The sequence below is a fragment of the Artibeus jamaicensis genome, unplaced genomic scaffold, assembly GCF_021234435.1.
Source record: "Artibeus jamaicensis isolate MK-2021 breed Jamaican fruit bat unplaced genomic scaffold, CSHL_Jam_final contig_332, whole genome shotgun sequence".
NCBI lineage: Eukaryota > Metazoa > Chordata > Mammalia > Chiroptera > Phyllostomidae > Artibeus > Artibeus jamaicensis.
The window spans coordinates 28,161,739-28,184,145 of NW_026521788.1; the positions used below are offsets into that span (position 1 = coordinate 28,161,739).

General features: G+C 43.3%; 1 protein-coding gene across 8 annotated transcripts in view; it reads right to left on the minus strand.

Annotated features, from left to right (window-relative positions):
* KCNMA1 (potassium calcium-activated channel subfamily M alpha 1) overlaps window positions 1-22,407 on the minus strand; it is a 735,030-nt gene that overhangs the window by 61,926 nt on the left and 650,697 nt on the right. For all 8 annotated transcript variants that reach the window (XM_053663957.1, XM_053663956.1, XM_053663955.1 and 5 more), the window contains 3 exons: window positions 14,586-14,709; window positions 9,706-9,930; window positions 6,122-6,314 (listed from right to left, as the gene is read on the minus strand). In XM_053663957.1, the coding sequence (XP_053519932.1) occupies window positions 6,122-6,314; window positions 9,706-9,930; window positions 14,586-14,709 (542 nt within the window). The remainder of the gene's footprint in view (window positions 1-6,121; window positions 6,315-9,705; window positions 9,931-14,585; window positions 14,710-22,407) is intronic.

Sequence of the window (22,407 nt, forward strand, 5' to 3'; positions counted from 1 at the left end):
AGTCTCATATTCTAATTTTTTGTTGGATAGTCAATAGATACTTCCAACTCAAATGGGCCAGGACCAAATTCTTTACCTTCTTCCCCCATCCTGTTTCTCTTTCTGGGTTCTCTGTTTGCTTAATTACTTTCACATCTATGCCCTAGCCAACCTTAAAGCAAACCTGTTCCTAATATCTCACCCTTGCTCATCCCCACCTCCTTACCATCTACCTGGTCCTTAGTGCCTATCTCTTCTGTTTCAGTTCCATCTCAATCACGGTCTTGCCCTCCTTGCTGACATCACTAGAGCTGTGCCGTCGCCTATCCCCATAGTTCATAGCAGTAGTCTTCTTGCACAGCTCATGCCACCATCTCTTTCCATCTCTAAGCCATTGGACATTGCTCGTATTTTTGCCTGTTATCTTTTTAAAAGATGAATTTAATCCTCATCTTCCTGTAAACTGACACTCTTAGCAAAGCAGCAAGCCTATGCTCTAGACCTGCAATGTCCAATAAGGCAGCTACAAGCCTAATGCCACTATTTAAATTCAAGTTTATTAAAACAAACTAGCCGCATGTCAAATGCTCAATAGCCACACATATTCAACTTATCAAAAAGCCTCAGTTTTTCTCAGAAGTCTTTTCACATGTTTGAAATGTGTCAAACAAGGAGCCCTTTCAGCTCCTGTATTTCTAGCCCAGTCCTTGTCTCATTGGGCTATACCTGTTTATGGGGGCACCTCCTCCACTCACCCGAGCCCCCCAAAGGCAGTGAGTGGTTGAATCCATGTCATCTTTGTCTCCTGAGCTTTTATAATGCTTGACACATAGTGGGCACTCATTTATTCCTCTTTCTTTCCCTTAAGAGTTAAGGTTAAGCAGGAAGAAACTGTAAAATGCTCATTTCATAATGGTATGAAAGCATGATGGGAGATTCAGTCATATGTTCCCTCTTTTCAGCTACTGACTCAAGCAGCTCTCTGAGAATGGACCTTCCTCCAGGGCTCACCCTCCCTTCCAAGATCCGACTCAACTCCTATCTTTTAGAACCACAGGGAAACAGTCTGGCAAGAGCCACTGTTGTACCAGCTGATTTAAATTGAAATGTTTTCCCCAGATAAATGTGTGCTAAATAATACACCAGCTCTCCAGCCAAAGGGAAGTGACAGGAGCTCTGTAAATAAGGGCACTTAGTTGCTGGTAAAGAGCTATAAAGTGGTTCTCAGCTGCTGTTTGCTGACCAGCGAGAAGCGGCTTCACCTGCTTTATATAATTGTCACTGCAGTCCTGCCTACTGTATATTAAAACTGCATCTCATAGACCCAACTGTCACATTGGATATACCATCAGCCTGGGGTATGCCACCTCACTCTATAATTGTTTTTGACAACCAGCCATCACATCTCAGATCATTTTAGAAAGTGTATGGTCCAAAATCCCTAGGCTGGGTCAATTCTCACACCATGTGAACTAGAATAGTGACACCAAAGAAGACGTGAAAGGAAAGAAGGTAAGTTTTGTTAGTCTAGGAAATCAAGTAACATACAGGGTCAAGCATCTGAATACAAATCCCAATGAGGTCTCTACCTCTGCAATGTTAAGACACATTTTTCATATTACATTGTATCACAGTAGAAAAACTTTCCATAAGGATGCATGAATAAGTGGTCCAAGAGCACACACACCTGTCCACATCCACATTTCTGTCCTGCTAGAGAGATCATAATGTAGCTCTCAGAACAAAATGAACTATGGGGTTTCACAAGGACTACAGAATAAACAATGAGTACAACTGGTGGGCAGTGGGCAGGAATCTATGTAGTTATCACTTAGAGTAATATGAAACCCATTTTGTACTTTGTAATTCCAATCCAGTTGAAGCATGCCAAATACCCAGGTGAAGGGTAATGAAAGTATCCGAGTTCAGTGAGCACTCCAGTCGGTCAAAAGGGTCTCAGGGAGCGAGAGTATCAGAGAACTCAGCTCATCCACCTGATGCACAGGCTGGGACGAACCGGAGGAGTGGGCTGCACAGGGAGCAGCCAAAGGTGAACTTACGAAGCCTACCCGTGGGGGATGAAGTCAGATCCCATGTTGACAACCACTGCCAAGCCACTGCCTTTTGGAAAGTCAGAGTGTTGCCAGAAAAGAATGTTAGAAACCAAGGACAAGAGAAGAGCAGACACAGCAAGAAAAGGAGGGAAATACGGTCTTGGTGGGCCTCCAGCTCCCACAGACTCTCACTGAGAGCAGAGCAGACTGCTTGCCGGTTACTGGTGGGCACACGCTCCATTCTATTGCCAACCAAGAATCTAAGAAAATCACCACAGAGCACATGCTCTGCCTCGTGTGTGTCCGTGCGTGTGCATATGTACAAAAGGAGTCCCCTCTCTCTTTTTCTTGTGGGAAGAATGAACTCTCCCCATTTCTTCCTTATCTCCCACTAAAACCTATTTTTCTCACTTGCTTCTGTGCTAAACACAGTAAAGAAGGCTTTTGAGCTTTGGGTGAGTATCTGAGAAGCTGAGGGGGTGGGTTTTTTTTTTTTTTTTACCAGTTTGGCCATCAGAGAGGGTCTAAGAGGCTGTGGTTGGCTGACAAGAGCTCCCATGTTGGAACACCCATGTTAAACATATATGCAGTTGAACCTTGAACAATGCAGGGGTTAGGGGTGCTGACCTCCCATGCAGTTGAAAACCCGCACATAACTTTTTCTAATTCTCACCCAGGAATATGTTTAACGATTTTTAGAGGAGTGGGGTGAGAAAGAGAGAGAACCATCAATGTGAGAGGGAAACACTGGTTGCCCCTTGTATGCACTGTGACTGGGAATCAAACCCGTGACCTAGGTACGTGCCCTGACTGGGAATTGAACCCACAACCTTCTGGTGCATGGGATAATGCTCCAATCAACTGAGCCATCCCACCAAAGCCACATATAACTATTGACTCCCCCCAAAACTTAACTATTAATATAGCCTGGTATTGACTGGAAGCCTTACCCGTACATGAACAGTCAATGAAAACATATTATGCATGTTATGTATATTATATACTATATTCTTAAAATAAAATGAGCTAGAGAAAAGATATGTTACTAAGAAAATCATAAGGAAAATATATTTATAGTACTATACAGTTATTTTTAAAAATTTGTATATAAGTGAACCCATGCAGTTCAAACCTCTGCTGTTCAAGAGTCAACTATGTACCTAAATTATACATTAAGATTTTGATTCATGGACCTCTAAAATCACAAGTTTTGAATTGGATGGAAATAGGCATGCTGGGAAAGGGTGTTTTCCTGTCTCTCTTGCTCAATCCCATCTCAACCCACAGGGAGCTCAGTTCTCTCCCACTTCTTTCCACTTCTTCCCACTCTCCTTGCTGATTTCTGCCTGGAGAAGAGGTGGGTCTGAATGGGTTGGTCAACATGTTCACTGGACCTTGTTTTGTTAGTGTGAAGATAGATTATTGTACTTTAAAGCCGTGCACACCTGGGGAGCTTGTTAGAATTCAGCTTCCGACCCAGTAGGTCTGGGTGGGCATGAGATTCTGCATTTCTAACAAGGTCCTGGTGATGCCCATCCTGGAGTGGGAAGACCCACATTAAAGAACAAGCACTTAAGGGCAGAACTAAATTCTAGCTTGCCTCTTCTACCTTCTGGGTCAGCTTACTGTCTCCTCACATCCTTTGACACCTCTGCTCCCTGCCTCTCAGTATGCAATGGGGTGGCTAAGAGCTCTCCCTTAGAGCTTTGACACGTTTCTCTGCCCATGGGTACAGATGAGAAAGTGGATACCAAGATTTCAATTTGCAGGAGAGGCAGAGGAGTGGAGAGGTCAAAACTGGGCCTCTGGCTGTATCCCGCAGGGTTATGTTAAGAACAGAAGCCTTTCTATTCCAAGTATGAAGAAGCTGACACAACCATTGGAAAGGCTGTAGGAGCAAGTCCAATAGGCCCCTGTTAGCCATTTCACTTGCAACACCAAATGGAAGGTTCTCCTGAGCTTCAGCCTAAGACGCTATGAATCTCAGACCCCCAGAGAAGCCCTCACCCCTTCTCTCAATCCCCAGCACCAAAGCTACTGGTTCCAAGGAGGACATACAGAACATTCAGAGACACATGAAGAGATGCTCAATATCATTAGCTATCAGAGAGATGCAAATTAAAACCACAATGAGATACCACTTTATACCAGTCAGGATGGCTATCATAAACAAAGCAACAAACAACAAATGTTGGAGGGGTTGTGGGGAAACGGGGTCCTTAGTTCACTGTTGGTGGGAGTGCAGACTGGTACAACCATTATGGAAAACAGTATGGATTTTTCTCAGAAAAATAAAAGTCGACCTGCCTTTTGACCCAGCAATCCCACTGCTAGGATTATATCCTAAGAATCCTAAAACATCAATATCAAAGAACCTATGCACCACAATGTTCATAGCAGCACAATTTACAATAGCCAAGAGTTGGAAGCAACCTAGGTGCCCATCAGTAAATGAATGGATCCAAAAATTGTGGTACATATACACAATGGAATTCTATGCTGCAGAGAGAAAGAAGGAGCTACTACCCTTTGCAACAACATGGATGGAACTGGAAAGCATTATGCTGAGTGAAATAGGCCAGGTGCTGAAAGACAAATACCATATGATCTCACCTTTAACAGGAAGCTAAACAACAAAACAAACAAGTAAGCAGAAAAAAAAAAACCCCAAAAAACAAAGACACTGAAATAGAGAACAAGGGGATAGTGACCAGAGGGGAGAAGGAAGGGAAGTTAAGGGGAAAAAGGGGGAGGGATTTGGAGGAACAAATAGGAAGGACACAGGGACGAGAACTAAGGGGGGGAGGAAATGGGAGGGAGGTGGGGAGCAAGGGGCAGGGGAGGCTGGGATGGGAAAAATAGACAAAAAACTGTACTTGAAAAATAACTAAATAAAATTTAAAAAAAAAAGAAAACAAAATACAAAAAAAAAAAAAAGAAGGCTCTCAAGACCCGCTTTGAACCTCACATCTGCTCAGGATCTAGCAGCAGCTGCCACCTTTTCTCCAGTTTCCAGATTTCTCCCAGGGCCCCTCTCATTGGCAGATCCCAGCCCAGAACCATGCAAGGAAAAGGATTCTAGGGACTACTGTTGCCAGCTTTGCAGCAATGTTAAAGAGATGTTAAAAGGAGATGGTGGTGATACCAAGTTGACAAAAGATAACCTAGCACACAGGTCTAGACTGCAGGAAGCCACGCTTTATCCCATCAGTATGACGGTGTTTATGTTCCAGCAGCTATAGTTCTCATGGGCTGTGCTCCCTCTCCCTTTGGTCCTGGAATGCCATCCATCCCGAAGGCCAGACAGGACAACAATCCTACAGTTAGTGCATGCCTACACAGAGATGTGTTTTCGGGGAAAATGCTTCAGATCCAATCCTGCTAAGGCCCTGATTAGAGAGGTTGTTTGTCGAGGGGGTTTTCCCATGCTGTCTCTCCGAAACTCCTAGATGACATCTTTATGTGTAGCTATCTCCCCAAGATCCTGGAGAAAATAACAGGGAAGACTGGGGCAGAGCAGAGATGGCAGATATGTGTCATTTAGCGCTGCTGTGCCTCTTACAGAGAATGGCTGGGCTGACGACCACCATCCCTTGCTAAATGACTTTTAGTGCCCACATAGTCCCCTTTCCCCCGGGGTCACCATCCCTTGGCCAGCATAAAATAATTTAAGCTTAAAACACCCTTGAAGCTATAACAATAGCAAGGCTAGAACAGGTCAATGGCAAAGATATATTCTGGGGAGAAACATTGGGAATTGTTCAGCCAGCATCTTTTCAGTGCTCTGACATTTAGTTGGTGACCCTGGTCATAAAGCCCCTGTTTGAAAAAGGCTGAGCCGGTGGCGATGGAAAGGCTGTTTCACTGCCTGGGAAGGCAGCCTGTTCCGAATGTGCGTCTTCAAGCCTGCACCCAGGGACGGTGAGAAGAGGCAGCAGGTGCCCCTCTGAATGCCATCACACTGACCACGAGTTCCACTGCCAGGCAGGCCGATGAGAGCCCCTCTGAATTACTGAGTGAAGGATATCCCTCTTGCCAGCCCCTGTCCCCTGTAGGCACAGGAGAGGAGTATTACAGGCTGCCCTTACCTTGGGAATTGGCCTGCAAGACCCCGATGCTGTCATCAAACTGCATAGATTTGATGTTGAGTGACGCCAAGATGCATTCCTTGTCCTGCAGCGAAGTATCATCAATATTATTCTGATTGGCTGACAGGATAACGCACATGTCACAGAGGTTGATGTTGACGGCCCTTAAATCAGCCCGACTTAATGGCGTACCCTTCGGCAGAGAGGAAAGAAAAAAAAAAGAGACACAAAAGTGCGACTGAGGAACTAGAGGGAAGGAGGAAAAAATAAAAACAAATTAAAGATTGTGCTGGAGCTTTGGGAAACTTTTTAACAAGTATCTTTTTTATGCCTTGACATTAAGCTGGCCTAACTACATTCAAGGGAATAGGAGCTGTGTGCTAATCTAAAGGGTAGTCGGTGCTGATGGCAGCATTTTGGGCTAGCTCTCAATACTCAATCAAGCTATTACTAACAAACGAGGGAGAGGAATAATGCCAGGGTTCTACATCTTCTTCCTGCCTGGAAATTGTCTTGATTTAAGTAACTGTCCTGTGGCAACCTCTGGCTTTCAGAATGTAACGAGGGGGTGGGTTTCAAATGCCTGTTTATTTAAGAGCAGGTCACTTCTGTCTCAAGCAAAAGACAGTAGCTTCAAGTAGAATCTCCGATGCAGCTAAGCGGAAACAGCAGTGAGCGTGGTGGGATGAGGTGGGGCTGAAACACTGCTCCAGTGGAGGATGTGGCAGGCAGTGCAATTAATGTGCATCTTGCCAAGGAGACAGGGAAAGGAATTAAGCTTCAGGTCATATAATTTTACTGCATATTCTCAGTAAGGAAAAAAATAAGGAAATCGCCTAATTGTCCAACAACATAGGAGTGCTTAAACACACCATGGGACATATATACAATGGGAGTCTCCGCAGCTGGTAAAGGGACTGAACCAGCTCTCGGTGCAAGCGTTGCCTTGGAAGACTCTTTAAAATGAAACTATATATTTATGAGTGTATTTATGAATGTACGTACACTCAGAGAGGAAGTTAGAAAAAATTTACACTAAACTCATAACAGTAATCACCTCAGGGGAAGAGAATAAGATTGGGGGTAAAGTAAAAAAGCTTGTTTTGACTCTACATACTTCTGTATTGTTTGAATATTTTGTAACCAGAATGTGTTTGTATGTTACTGGTATAATTAAAAGTAAATAAGCCAGTAAACAGGTTTTTAAAAATCCTAAAACAACAAAATATTGGGGGGGGGATACAGATCAAGGAGGTAAAGAAAAAGAGGCCAGGAAGGCAACCACAGGTGAAGTGTGAGGGTTCATCCTAGAGGTGAGGGGCATATACATCACATGCTCTGTGTCCTCAGGAGGCACCACGGCAGAACTCATCAGGCTAGCCCATGGCCGAGCTCCCCAGGAATGTCCCTTAGAGTTTGCATCCAGCCCCCTGCCTCCTTGGTCCTCCAGCCTGAATCCAGCTTCTGCTTTGCCTGCATGGAGACTCCAGTAGCTTTCACCTTTGTGAAGTTGTCCCTCACTGACTGTATAGGGAGAGGGTTTGCCTACTGCCTTACATCTGTGAATACCTTTTTGTGATTCTCCTTCCTGGAAAAGGGGATTTGAGAAGGTTCCATTTGCTGCAGAGGTCGAGGCCATCGACCCTCTTTTATGGCTCAGTGGCAGTCATGAGTCTATTCTCAGCCACCAGAATACTGCCACAAAGTGGAATGAAAGAGGAAGAGGCATTTAGTACTATAGGGCTGAGAAGCGACTCGTTCCAGACTCTGAAGCATTATCTTTTGAGAAGAGAAGAATCCCCTCTCTTCCTGGGATCTTTTGGCACAAATTAAGTTTGACCAACTCCCTGAATCACTGAGCAGTGCATAAGCCTCCACTGCCTACATCCATATTCTTTTAATTTTCATCTTGTAGGGACTCCAGCAGTAATTATGATATAAGACGATCCTTGCACAGTTGTATCCACGTGATTTCAAAACTCAAGAAATATAAATGACATACATAGAAATACCTTGTGTTTCTCGGAGCTCGCCCTATCTGTGAGGCACTGTTTAAACAATGAAATATGTGAAGACAGAGAAGGCCCGCTTTGTACAAATAAGTTGTACTTGAGTGTGCTAAATTTTGGAGTGTTTGGAAGGGACCTGCAAATAGAAAAGCTCATTCATATAATGCAGGCATGTGAGTGGATATGTACATGGGCGTGCAGAAGGAAACACGCACACACACCAAACATCCCACATACACACAGACTCATGTAACCCAGCAAAACAATAAGCTCTTCACAAAATACTTTTAGACCCCCGTCCATGTACTCCCAGGTGACTAAGTGCAAGATCACACGTAGGAAGATGATCATGGGAAAACAAGGTTAAATAGATGATGTCTGAAATTAGCAAGGCACATATCTGTTTAAACTCTTTATTTTTTGTAGGTGCGTATTGTCAATTACATGTGTTTATTAAGTCAGTGAGTTTTGGGCCCAGAAACCAAGAGATGTCTGTCTACATTTTTCTCAAGTCTTTAAAAATTTATTGAACACCTATTGTGCCAGGCATGCATAAGAATAAATGGCTCCTACTAATATGTATTACTTGTAGCTAGAGTCTTATGTGTTGTTAGTGAATTATATTACTTTACTATTTTGTCCACTTCTGAGGTTCTGAAAGCTGATAGTAGAAATAATGAATTTCAGCTCTGTAAGTGGGGAAAAACCCAGCCCTCTAGAAATGTAGTTTCAAATTCATGTTCCTCAGTCTTAGGGATGTGAACTTCCAAAAAAAATATGTAAAGAATGAGTGATATTTGCCTGGATTTGTGACATAGAGAATTACATAAAATATTGACATGTGCAATATAATTTTTGAACATTAATGGCAAATATATTGATCGATAACGAGGATGTAGTTAGTTACATGACTCCCAGGTCATGCATCCCATGTCCTCACACTACATTGGACAGTAGTGTGAGGACTACTTCCTTTTAGATTTGGGTAGCAGTGTTTTGCACTGAGTAATATCACAGGCACACACATTGCAGGCCCATACAGAAACCCACACAAACACTGCTGGGCTTCTAAATGAATTAGAGGCAAAGGCTGACCAGCACAAGGGGTCGGCCTTCTGTACAGCAAAAGTAAACCAAGGGCTTTATCACACGCACTTAGTTCAAAACAGAATGTGGTTCAATCAAGGTTTCCCCAAGCATGAATAATATCATAAATAAAATGAAATAAATAGTCCCATAAGGAAATTCTGCTCTAGACATCATAACATCCCATGACACTGGGTTTGGATAGGTAAGAGAGTGTTCAGACATTGATGTGGTTAGTACATTTGATACCAGCTAAACTTCATGTCTGATGAGCAACTGAGTAGAGCTGCAGATCTCTCTAATAAAGTCCCCAGGGTTTAGATATTCCTAGATGGAGAGCACAGAGAAGAGCTGAGTCCTCAGGCCCACAACCAGATAAAGAAGCGGAGGCATGATCAAATTGCTATAACTATTACATCCATATGGGATTTTCTTTTGTGAATGAAAGGATGGGGAAAAAATCCATCAATAATGTGACCATGGACTTACAGGCAATATGGACACTTTGGGAAAGTTATGAAGCGTCTCCCATTCCCGTTTGAGGTACTCAATGGAGCCCACGAACACAATGTGCTTGAGCTCATGGTAATGAAAGTTGCTGGCACGGAGTGGCATCACCAGGTTCCGGAGGCCAATCAGGGCTGAGCTGACATCGCCGAAGATGCAGACCACTACGTGGCCACTCAGGACGGTCATGGCTGCTTCACTTCGCGTCTGCAACAGGGAGAAGTGCGTGAGCATTGGAGAGATGACCTCACAGGGCTGTGGTTAGAACTAAGAAAATCATGAGTGTGAAGCATTGAGTAAACATTTATTGAGTGTTTACTACGTGCTATTATATGCTATTATATTTATTTCAACGGTGTTATATAGAATTACAATTTCAGCACCATATTTTTTGGACCATAAGATGCACCTAAGTTTTGAGGGAGGAAAATAGGAAAAAAAATTTTTTAATCAAAAAATGTGGTAAAATATTTATAACATAACTAACATAATATTTCACCAAATGTAAATGTAAACAGAACTTAACAGCCACATTAACAACCATTATTCCTCCCAAATTGGGGGGGAGGGGGTGCATGTTATAGTCTGAAAAATACAGTATGTGTGTATACTCATATATTATACTGGTGTAATAAATATACTGAAACATATATCTATACATATCACTACCTTTTTGATAAAAAATTTCTGAAAAGATATGCCATACATGCATATGAGCAGGATTTCTTTCATAACAATTTTCAGAGGGAAAATCAGAGGGAATAGCAATGTTATTTGGAAAGGGAAGACTAAGTTTCTATTAAATTATTTATAAAATGAACCATGTTTTCTGCTTCTCTTGCTGAGATGAGGATAGACTGACCAGATTTTATGTTGGTCTCAGCTCAAGAAATTTGAGTTTTGAGTTCTAGATTCATCTGTGAGATGATAAGTAAGTCATCGCATCCGTAGGTAGACCACGATATCCTATACCAGGCATTGGCAAACGATGGTCCTCAGACCATAGTTTGTACAGCCATGGCTGGCAGCTAAGATTGATTTATACATTTTTAAATTGTTGGGAAAAAAACAAAAAGAAGAGTACTTCACAATATGTGGAAATTATATGGTATTCAAATTCCAATGAAATTATATTGTAACAGCCAATCTCATTCATTTAGGTATTGCCTATGATTGCTTTTACCTATAATGGCAGAGTGATTAACTGTGACAGAGACAGTATGCCCAACAAAACCTAAATAATGTATTATATGACCCTGTACAGAAAGTGTGCTGACCCCTGTCCACTGCTGCCTTGGGCTCTCCAGGAGCATATGCCTAGAGTGGCTCACCTGCACATGTTACCAAAGAGAGGTTTCAAAAAAATAATGAAAAAGATCTAGGGCAAGATCAGCAAGAGCAAGAACAGATCATGTCTTTCCACAGCCCTAGGCCTGTATCTACAAAGGAGACAAACGAAAGAATCAAATCACTCCATTAGAGGTGGACACCAGCTTCCCAGGAAATGGAAATGTGAGCCACTGCTGGTTGTTTTGCTCACTGAGTTGGTGGAGAGAACAACACAAGAAGGCCAGCTGTGGGCCTCTGTCTGCCTCTCCTTCTGGTCCAATACCTCCCCTCTTGCCTTCTTTCTTCCCTGTCCACCCACTGAATGCCTGGATAGCCCTGTGCGGCTTACAGTGCTTTTGGAGAGGCACATTAATGTCCACTGCACATATCAAACTCTGCTCCATTTAATCCCTAGAATCGGCCCGTGTATTGATTGTTTAAATGCCAATATTGCCATTCACAACAATGCCAGGGTTATTACAGTAACCCCCAAAGAGAGGAAGAAGCTTTTACTCCCCGAGCATTAGAATAAAACAGGGGCTGTCACCATTACTGGTTTCCCCCTGAAAGAGCACAGAAACACCAAAGACACAGGCTGTAAGAAATGTTTTATAAACTGATACCAAGGAGGACCAAGTGGGGAGTCACAACCCACATCACCATTTCGTGGAGTAGTAGACCTGGAGTTAGTTATCTTGGCTGCACGAAGTGTGTGTGCCTGGGTACCACCAACAGAGGGTCAACTAGTCTGTAATGTGATGTGATGGGGCCCCTAATTATTTTGAATTGGCCAGATCACCTGGTAGCTAGCTCCCTTCAATAAGCATGAGGAATCCAAACTGGGTCCAGAGGAGAGGCAAGGAGTCTAGAATATGGAGGTGGGGAAGGCAGAGGCACAGATGCCGACCTTGGAAACAGATACAGGGACCAAGACACCAATCCTCAGATTAGCCACCACAAATTACCTAGAGAACCTTGTAAAGACTTCAGTTCCTGGACCTCAGCCCTAGAGAATCTGATTGTGCCAGGTTTAAGACCCACAAGAAAAACTACTCACACGTACGTCCTGTGTCTCCCACACATGCTCCAAGGCCTACCCCAAGCTGGGCCTTAATGACCTCAAACCCTTTGAAGCACAATTTGTTTGTCTCCAATAAGGCTTCCTGGTCACTTAGATGCATGCCAGTCTTCTCCCTTAGATGTGACTACTACTTCGTGCCTCTTAACATGAAGTGTTAAATGTATTGTTTCACGGTTGTATTGTATATTTTCTCTTCAGTTAGATGATCACTTCCTTGACATTGAGGCCATCACATAATTTCTAACCCCTAAAGCCGTTTAGTGTCCTAAACCAAAGCAGTTAGGGTACCCACACCACAGAGCATCTTCTAAGCATCCTCATCTCTGCTCCAGTGTGACTTTACAGAAGGCCTCTTGGACCCCAATGTCTAAATGGCATCTCTCTAGCCCTGGCTGGTGTGGTTCAGTTGGTTGGAGCATTGTCCTGTGCACCAAAAGTTCACAGATTTGATTCTTGGTCAGGGCACATACCTAGGTTGTTCATTTAGTTCCCTGTTAGGACACATACGGGGATAACCGATCCATATTTCTCTCTCAAATCAATGTTTCTCTCTTTCCCTCTCTCTCTCTCCAAGATGAGTAGATTTTTTTCTTGGGTGAGGATTAAATAAATAAGTAGCATCCTCCTGTTCCTTTCTAGCCCATGACCTTGCTTTATTTTCTTCATAGCACTTTATCTATGTCTGACATGTTGCGTATTCATTTGTCCACCTGAAGATCTTCTCTTAGCCCCCACTGGAAGACAAACTCTATGAGAGCAGAGGTCAGAGGCTCCACTCCAGCAACAACAGCCATGCCTAGCACATAAAAGATTGTCATAAAATTTTAGTAAATGATGTTTTTTCAGATGGGAAAAGTAGTAACTCATTTCCCTAAACTCTTTCCTGATAGTAGGGAACTCTGACTGGATGTCTGTTATTTATTAAAACCCCGGATCCCAGAGAGACTGAACATGGCAATGAGGTAGGAGGGAGCGGGATTCTACTTTCCCCTACACATAGGAAAAAAACCTAGCTGATCTACGGAGGAACAGAACGAACAGCCAACAATACCCCAGCATATATGAAGATAGAAGACCCAAACCCTGGATCCCAGCTTTGGCACTCGGCCTTTGACCTGCTAGGGGTGGGTAACATGAGACTGAGTTTTGATCACCACAGCAAAAATGCAGTGGGCGCAACACCAGGATGTAAATGCAAAAGCACCTCTGTAAATGCGTAAGAACCATTCGTACTCCGGGTAAGTTGGACAATGGCTGTTTCCTGAGAATTCTGACTGTGTGTGTGTTTGTCTACAACATTCACACCTCTGAGACAGTCTCCAACACAATGCTGTGACACAGTGCTATCTTGGCTTGTAATACTTGATTACAATTACACTGAGATAACATACTCATTCAGATAAAATACAGGAAAAATTCTAGTGGGTTGGAGCACAAGGCCACTTAGAGGAACTGGCACAGTTCTTTTTTAGGAAAGGTGGCCATGACATCATCAGAAGTGATCAGATTTTCCTGGCTCCTATAAGGGAGCAGGCCACAGCAATCTGGGAATTAGAGGCACAAGGGAGAAAGAACCCTTTCATCTGACCTTTCTGATCATTAATCTGATCATTTTCTATGGATAATAAGCAAGAGAGTAAGCTGTGGGAAGGCTCATGTAGGCATTAAAACCCTAGGCTGTTAATAAGGCAACTCTACAGAGTAGAATGGATTGTTATCTATGCTGACATGCCTGAGACAAACTAGAAAAGCCCATAGCTGCTACAGAGATGAGCCAACCAAGAAAAAGGGCTAGGAGCTCCTGCCTTCCCAAGATGACCCCTGGTTCACCATTGTTATCATTAGCACTTTACTTGTCTACATTTTGTGCTAAGAAGGATCACAAATATGCAAAACCATTATCTAGATGAATACAAGAAAATGTTATAAACACATAATAATATAGGCGGTGTTCAGATTTCTTCATGAAATTTACCAGTCATAATTATGATAATAGGAAACTTTATTCAGTCATAAGTTGAATTTTAATTTTCACCACAACCCTATAAGTTAGGGTCATTCTCACCTCATTTTTCTTACAAACAAGAGAACTGAAGTGTAAGGTCATGTGCATTGCCCAAGGCGGTGCAGCTACTAAATGGCACAGGCAGGCCCTGGCCCCAGAGCCACATCCACAGAACTTATGGCACATATGGCCTCCCTTGATGCCTTTCACACAGCATGTGACCCTATGGTAACGCACCAACAAATACTCAGAGATGGAAAATTCTACTCTTGGTTCATGTTCGGATGAGAGTTCCAGTTACTTCAATATATGTTCTGAATTTTAACAAAAGTAATTAGGACCTAGGACTGTACAATACCACTACCTGGTTTGGAAAACCACATTCCTAGCAAACGACATAGTTTGGGACCTGAGTGGATGGCATCGATTACGCTGTCTGTCACTCACCAGGATGACTTTCTCTATTTCCTTGGGTGCGCACCAGTGAAACATCCCAGTAGAGTCATACTTCTTCACGTTGGAGTCCATGTTGTCGATCTGATCGTTGCCAGGAATTAACAAGGGGTCATGCCTGGGGAGAAAAGGAGAGGAAAATCTAAGTGGAAAATGTGATAAATGATAAATGAAAAGTACCCCCTGAGTTACATCTCAGAGGAGACTGAAACACGCAGGGGAAGTGGCTGTTACTGAAGGCCATTCTTATGCTTGAAAGACAGCTGCCCCGAACCACCACCACTTGGAAGTACAGGTGACCTCTGTCAGGTAATAATCCTGCCATTCTCTCCTAGTCCCCTTTTTCTAAAATGGCCTCCACGTTGTTTTGTGGATTGATCTCCCTTTTTATGAAGACCTCACTCTTTCTCCCCCTCTCATTTTCCAGCTATACAATCTCTCAGCACCCCCTCCCCCCCCCACACAGTTATTATTAGCATTGGCAATGAAGAGGAAGGAATAGGGATAGAGTCTCATGCCGACTGACTGGCATGAGGATGGAAAGCCAATTACCTGCTCTTTCTGACTACAACTTCTGACATGATTTTCTTCGCAGTAAAAGCTTTAACAGGCTGCACTTTAAATATTTTAGCAATTTGCCCAATCAGATTTTGCTCTTCCCAGCTGAAGCCCTTTAAAGATTCAGCAGCATGTCACTTCAGAGCAGATTGACTACCAAATGCCCACATCTGGAATACATGATTTCAATACTAAGCAACCGCCTCTCTCCTTGCCTTGACAACTGCATTTGCAACTGCAACTGTCCACCAATGCTGCTCCCCACCCCACCTTCGCCTCCGAATGCAGCTTTCCTTGCAGGACAGCCTCAAGCTCAGATGCATCTTAATAAACGTGTCTTGAATTCTTAAGGCTGCATTCACCCTCTTTTACCTTGTTTACTAGTGGAAAAGGAAGATGCTTATATCCAGTCCTCCCCTCCTGTGGAATGGCAGAGCCTCACCAACACCCTTAAGCATTACAATACAATGAGGTCCTACAAGCTTAGAGCACAAGAAATACACCCTCATATCCTGGGCCACATCCATGTCCAGATTCTATCTTCAACAGTGATTCTGTACCCCAGGTTTGAGGTAGGTCATTTGGGCTTCTACAACAAGGACCACACATAACTAGAACCAGATCCCAGGCATAGTTAGCTGTCCGTGCCGTGTAGCAATTTTTCCTGAATAATACTCTCCATAAACCTATTTATATTTTCAAGATTGAAAATATAAGTAGGTTTCAATTCCAAATATTTATTATAAAGTGATTTTGCTTTTTAATAATTCAACTTCAAGCATCAAAGGTGATCTTTATTTAATTTTTGGTGTTTCTCCCTCTGAAAGTTTTCGAATACTTCTCATCTATATGTTCAGAGCACAGAGAGAGCAGCAGTAGTCCCTCCCACGTGGTCCACGGGCCTAGAATGAAGCTTTCACGGTATCCGCCATGCATCCCAATAAGCCTTCCACCCCACTTTAGATGGGAAAACTCTGTATTTATTTATTTCTGAGAATTTGCTTTTAAGCTGTGCCAAATACTGAATACCATGTGAGGCAATCCTGCAAAGCTATCTTCAATAAACATGCTAGATCATGATAGGAACTGTCATATCAGGTCTTATAGGAGACTATCCCAACCCCCCCCCCCCCCGCCTTGTACCTCAGTAGCTGGATTGTTGGGAAATCTTGTGGTGTTATTAACTACCAGGTTATCTTTCACATATTGAACTCATTCAAAAATGATAAAATAAAAAGGCAGTTGCTGATAAAACTAGTCACAGATTAGGGCAAGAGCAAAGTTTGGATTTTTTGTCCTTGAAGAATAGGTAACAGTTTTATAGGTCTCCATCTACCCTCTGGGATAAGTGAGTGAATAAGGACCACCACAGAGAAGAGGCTTGAGAAAATGAATAGAATGAGCCCTTCCCAGCCTAACAGAACATATTTTAGTTGCAAGAGGATCTTAATAAAGTTGACCAAAAGATAAAGAGCCATGTTTATTGGTTGGAGAAAGAGGATTATCTCAAGAAGGTCTGAGGCCTGCCCCCAGTACATTCAGGAACTAAAAGATACCCAGGACAGTGTTTGTGTAACATCAGCACATAAGCAAATGATATAGCAAGCTGACCAAAATCTCTTAGACAATGTGTCTTCACTAAGAGGACATACATTTTGGTTTCTTCTCTTTCTGGGAAGAAATCATTCCTTGATAATGCTGGCCTCCACCCTCATCTTAGAAAAGTACACTGTAGAAAAAAACAACCCTGATAATCAATTACTCAAGAGGGAAAAAGACAGCCTCATTAACTGGAGTGAGGGTTAGGGACACCAGGTATAACTTGACACTAGGGCTGCAAGCCATGGTTGGCGCTGGAGCATCCTGAAACCTCTGGGGTAGTCTCAGCAGTGGGCCAGGCTGCACCATCCATTCCCCACGAGTCTTTCAGTCCAGCCTAGCTCATTCCAGTATATGCATCCAGGATTTTCCTCAAAGGGTCTGGTCTGAGAACCACCCCAAATTTCCTTTTGACCAGCCATGTTATCTGGAATTTGAACTTTGGTTTCTTCAATCAGCAAAGCAGCCAATTAACATCAGAATAACATCCTTTATTCTGAGCCAGGAACAGAAGATACTGTAATGAGCAAGATATAGTCCCTCATCAAAGACAGGGTCAAAATATAACAGACAGAGAAAATGTCAATCAATATTTGTGACACACTGTGCTAAGTGTTATAGCAAAGTAACGTACAGGGTGGTATGAGAACACTAAAAACACAGCTGTTAATTGTCTGGCATTTGAGTAAGATCAAGGAAGACCTCACAGAGAAGGTAACATTTGATCTAAGCCCTGAAAGGTGCAAAGGACTCTCAGCATGTTTTCATTTTTAATCCATTAGCAACCATTAGGACCATCTCAGAGAACTGAGGCCCCCCAAAAAGAGCCAGAGAATGGCACCTAAAACCATGGTGGCAGGTGGCAGTTACAGTACGACCTAACCTGGGGTACAGAAGACTCAGGCCGGACACACTACCTGTCCTCACATGTGCAATGGCGGTCAAGTGGGAGACGGATTCAACTGACTGAGTATGACTGACCGAGAGCAGACCAGGAGCAATGCATGATACTGAGGTAGAATAAACATCAAGTTTCAAAAACAAAACAAAATAAATGCTATAAAAAATAAAGTTTCTTCAAAAATGAAAAGACATGTTTCCCAAGGCAATGGATTTCTCATCATTTGACATTACAGAGGAGCTGGAGATATAAAGGGTGTTTTATTATAGATGTTGGGTAAACCTTGAATACCTTTAAGATTTGAAGCAGTGTGCTCTTATTAGGAAAACAGGTGCCTAGAAGAAGTTGAGAAATATTGAACTACTGCTGGGCATCAATAAACCAAAGGGCTGAGCAAGTGAAGAAAAGCTATTGGAGCAAGCATAGGCAGTAAGAAGCATGAGAGACTGATAACTTTTAGAGTTGCATTACAGCTACAACTGTTCCTCATTCACTGAAGTCCACTGTCTGGGAGGAAACTGGGAATGTTATTCATTCTAACAGCACAAGAAGCTGAAACTTTGGTCCAAACAGGATAAAGTTCTTTGCCATGTCTTTCCTATAGCAACTGCAAGTGCCTTCAATCAGCTTATGCGGTGGAGAGATCTGTGACATGGTGAAGAGGGAAGAGTCAGCTGTGCACAGGAACTTGTATATCTAAATTGAGGTTTTGGACATTGATTCTAATAGAAGCAAGTCTAAGCATTTGCCACCGAGCACAACCAACACTGCTGTGGCCAGGACCAGGAGAAGAATCAGGTCGTTTGTTGCACATGGGAAAGAGGACCAACAGAAGCCTCCCTAAACAAAGCATCCAGCAACATCAGTTAACAGAATGACGAAAAGAATGACTTCCACAGGCTCTCAGACAACTCCTCGAAGACCCCTTGGTTGGAACCCAAGGCCAGTAATAGATATTGCTTTTCACATCTTAATTATTTATGTATTTTCTCAACTCACAAGATAATCCCAACCCCCTTATAATGCATCAGAATTAATTCATAACTCATTTGTCACTTACCACTCAGCCAATGAATATGCTTTGCATTAGGGCAAGAGAAATTCTATGAGGGGAGGCATATCTGCTGCTGTATAGTTGTTAAGGGCTAAATTGTGTCCCTCACAAGATCTGTATGTTAGAGTCCTAATCCCTAGTACCACACAGTGTGACCAAATTTTGAGATGGGTTCTTTAAGGAGATAATTACATGAAAATGAGGTTATCAGACTAGGCCCTAATTCAACATAACTGGTGTCCTTATAAGAAGAAGAAATTTGGACACAGACATCTACAAAAGGAAGCTGATGTGAAGACACAGGTAGAAGACAGCTGTCTACAAGCCGAGGACAGAGGCCTGGTACAGGTCCTTTTGTCATAGCCTGAAGGAACCAACACAGCCAACATGATCTAGGACTTCCAGACTTTAGAACTACCAGAAAATAAGTTTCTGTTGTGGTACCCAATCTGTGATACTTTATTAGGACAGTCCCGCGAAACCAATACAATAATCCAGCTTAAAGAAAAACAGGCATTGTCTCAAACATGAGTTCATCAACACCCCTGGTGACGCTTCTTGCACCTTAGTCTCATCTGTTCAGTTAAGGGAGAGGAGCATCCTGCCATCAGTTTACAAATGGAAGTACACCAGAAATACACAAAATCTCAGTCAGAGAGCTTCAGCCGACACCCCTCTCCTCCCCATCATAATCCACTATTCCCAACATACATACACAATTAGATCTACCCTACGTGAGTGGGAACTTCTCTGTGGTCTTTAACTTACACCTGCATTTGAGGAGCAGTACCTCTGACAGCCCAACCCGACCAAAAGAGGACACCCAGACTCTTGCCAGTTAATTTGTTCAGTGGAAACAAAAGTCTGACTCCAAAGAAAGTGTTTTGGGGGTAGAGATCGTGGAGGACAGGAAAACACCTATTTCCTTAGTGGCAATATAGCATAGTGGTTCCAGGGCCAAAATGTCTGTATTTAGGTCTTGGCTCATCTACTACTTGCTACAGTGTGTTTTGCCTCAGTTTCTTCATCTGTAAAATGGGAGTGCTAATCATTGTCATGACGTACCAGATTCAGTTTGAGGATTCTACAAGTCAAGACCTGTTACACACGTTTGGAAGCACGGGACACAGTGGAGAAGTGACATGGTGAAGGTGGCACAGCTAGAGAGCGGAGGGGCAAGGCTTGGGACAGAGAGGCCTTCCTGACTGAAAGCCAGTGCTGCCTGGCCCCCAGCCCACCCCCTCCCACTTGCAGGAGGCAGCTGGGTCTTGGTTACTCTCCTTTGCAGTGCCCCGAGCCACTGTGCCCTAAGCTGCAAAGACCAGCATAATAAGAATTTATTAAAGGCACCACTTGTGTGAATAACCAGTGGAGAATGGCCCCATAATCCCCTGTCAGGACAGTGTGCTCAGGAGAGCCTCAATCATCAGTTGGGGCTTGGTGAGCTTCTGCATGTCCGAGTATCTGAAGGCTCCCTTTAGGAATACCCACATTTTTATACCAAACAAGGAGCCCCAGTGAGTTAAATTTTTCATATCTATTCTTGAATCTCAACTGATACCACCAAAGTCCACAGCTAGAAATTAAGCATGCCTGACTTCAAATAAAGAATAAGAGATTATTGTTCTGAGGGTTTGCAGAGGAAGGAATGCCACTTGCCATCAATTAATCTCAGGAAGTGAACTAAATGCCCTGCTACAGCAGAAACACAAAAAGCCTGCCTGGAAGACAACAGCCTAGAGCAAAACCACAAATCCCTTTTCTAGCAAACCTGCTGTGAGGAAGCTATTATATTTTAAAGACCAGGGTTCCCCTTGCAGGCAAATAAAACAAAACCGAGTTTTTTTCTGTGGCAGTAGGTTCAGTGCTGGACTTCAGAAATTTTACATTAAAGTACCAGGAACCCAAATTAAAAAAAAGTTATGAAAGGAAAAAATGTAACAAAATAGCTTTAAAATTCTATCCTTTCCCTCACTTGATTTTTAAGACCTCATTTCTCATCACACAGTAATCACTTTCTGTCGTTACTGTCAGGCTTGGGAAACTGTGGGCAAATTTCTCATCTCCCTGCAGATTTTTCATCCTGTGGCAAATATTAGTTTTATTGAGTGGGTATCATGTCAGGCACTCCAGCAGCTATCAGGACATTTCTGAGGCCTCAAAGTTCACTTCAAATGTTCTGCCTGAAGCTGCCCTCCTAGTTGTTTCCCTTCCTACCAGGAGCTCCTACAAAAGTGAGAGATCATCTTTCAGAGGTAAGTGTGCATCTCTGCCTCACCTATTAGCTGGTGAGCTTCTTGAGGTTAGGAAACTCCTATTTCACTCTTCAGTGTATCTCCAGAGCCCAGCAGAGGACACAGTAGGTGTTCAATAAATAACCAACTAACATGAGGAGCTAATCAATGATTTCTAGTCTCTGAACACTTTTCAGTGAGTCCATGGAAACCCATCCAACCTTTTATGGAGATGAGAAAATGTATCCAGTGAGAGCCCACTCACCCCTGATACCTTGTGACAGTTCTTTCTGAGAAAAACTAAGGCTCTTGCACTATTTTCTACTTTACAGAGTCTGTATTTGAAGTAGGGCATCGTGATCTGAAGGGAGACTCCGAAATACGTCTGTAACAAGTCAGCCTGCCTGGAGTGTGCCTGGAGCCAGCGGCTGCAGCTGATCAGCAGGGAGGACTCGTGTCTGATGGCCAAGGGTAGTCAGGCAGATGTTCTTAATTAAGCAACTACTGAGTACTCCAGCACCGACCATGGGCACTTCTGAGAGGGGGCCCCCGACACATCACGCTGCTCTCACTATCCTGACACGTCTAAGCAGTTGTTCTCAAGGTGAGCAACAGCAGCACTGCTGAGCTGGAGAGAAATGCAGCTTCTCCAGCCCTGCCCTGACCTACTGAATCAAGCTCTTGTTTAACAAGGTGCTCCAGATGATTCCAATACATGGCAAAGTTTGAGACAAGTGCAATCAAGGTTTGCCCACATGGAGAAACTATGTGGTGAATCAATCCTACCAAAGTCAGCAACTGTTGGCGAAATACAGACTAGAAGTCTGTGGTCCTATTCATTAAGACCAGCACTGAAGTGAAGCAAGTGAGGGCCTGGGTGCAAAATTTAAGGAGGTGCTACACAAGCCTTACCCCAGTCCTGACGCTCCTATTCAAATGGCAAATGATAGGACTAGTGACCAAAACACCCAGGTTGCCTTCCCCGTGACTCTCCAGAACTTGAAAGTTTGTGTCAACACTTTATGGGGATTCCTAACCAGGACACCACACTAATGACTTGCTGACCTCTCTATCTATGAGCCAATCAGCAAATAAACACAAAAAAGCAAACAAAGTATTAGTTCTGGTAAAGTGCAGTACTTCTTCTTTTCTACCCTCCTAGCTCCCCTTCTCCTCTCCCACCCCACAGAAGACAGCACGGCAGTTGGTAACTGAGTCCTTGAGTGCAACGTTCATGAGTCTCAGGCCATGCGAATGGGTCTCTGGCTGTGCTGGCCACAGGAGACTGGAGAGGGTCTCAGGTGGTCACCTCCCGAGGGCTCACATCGGGTTTTCCACACTGTAAATGATGTGCCTCATTCTGGCTGCATTTTATTTCTGGGTGTACAGTATTTGCTGTGGGTTGTAAGGGTCCTAACTCTGGGATTCTGGCTGCTCTCTTAGCTCATTTTTCAGTCATGTCTCCTGAGA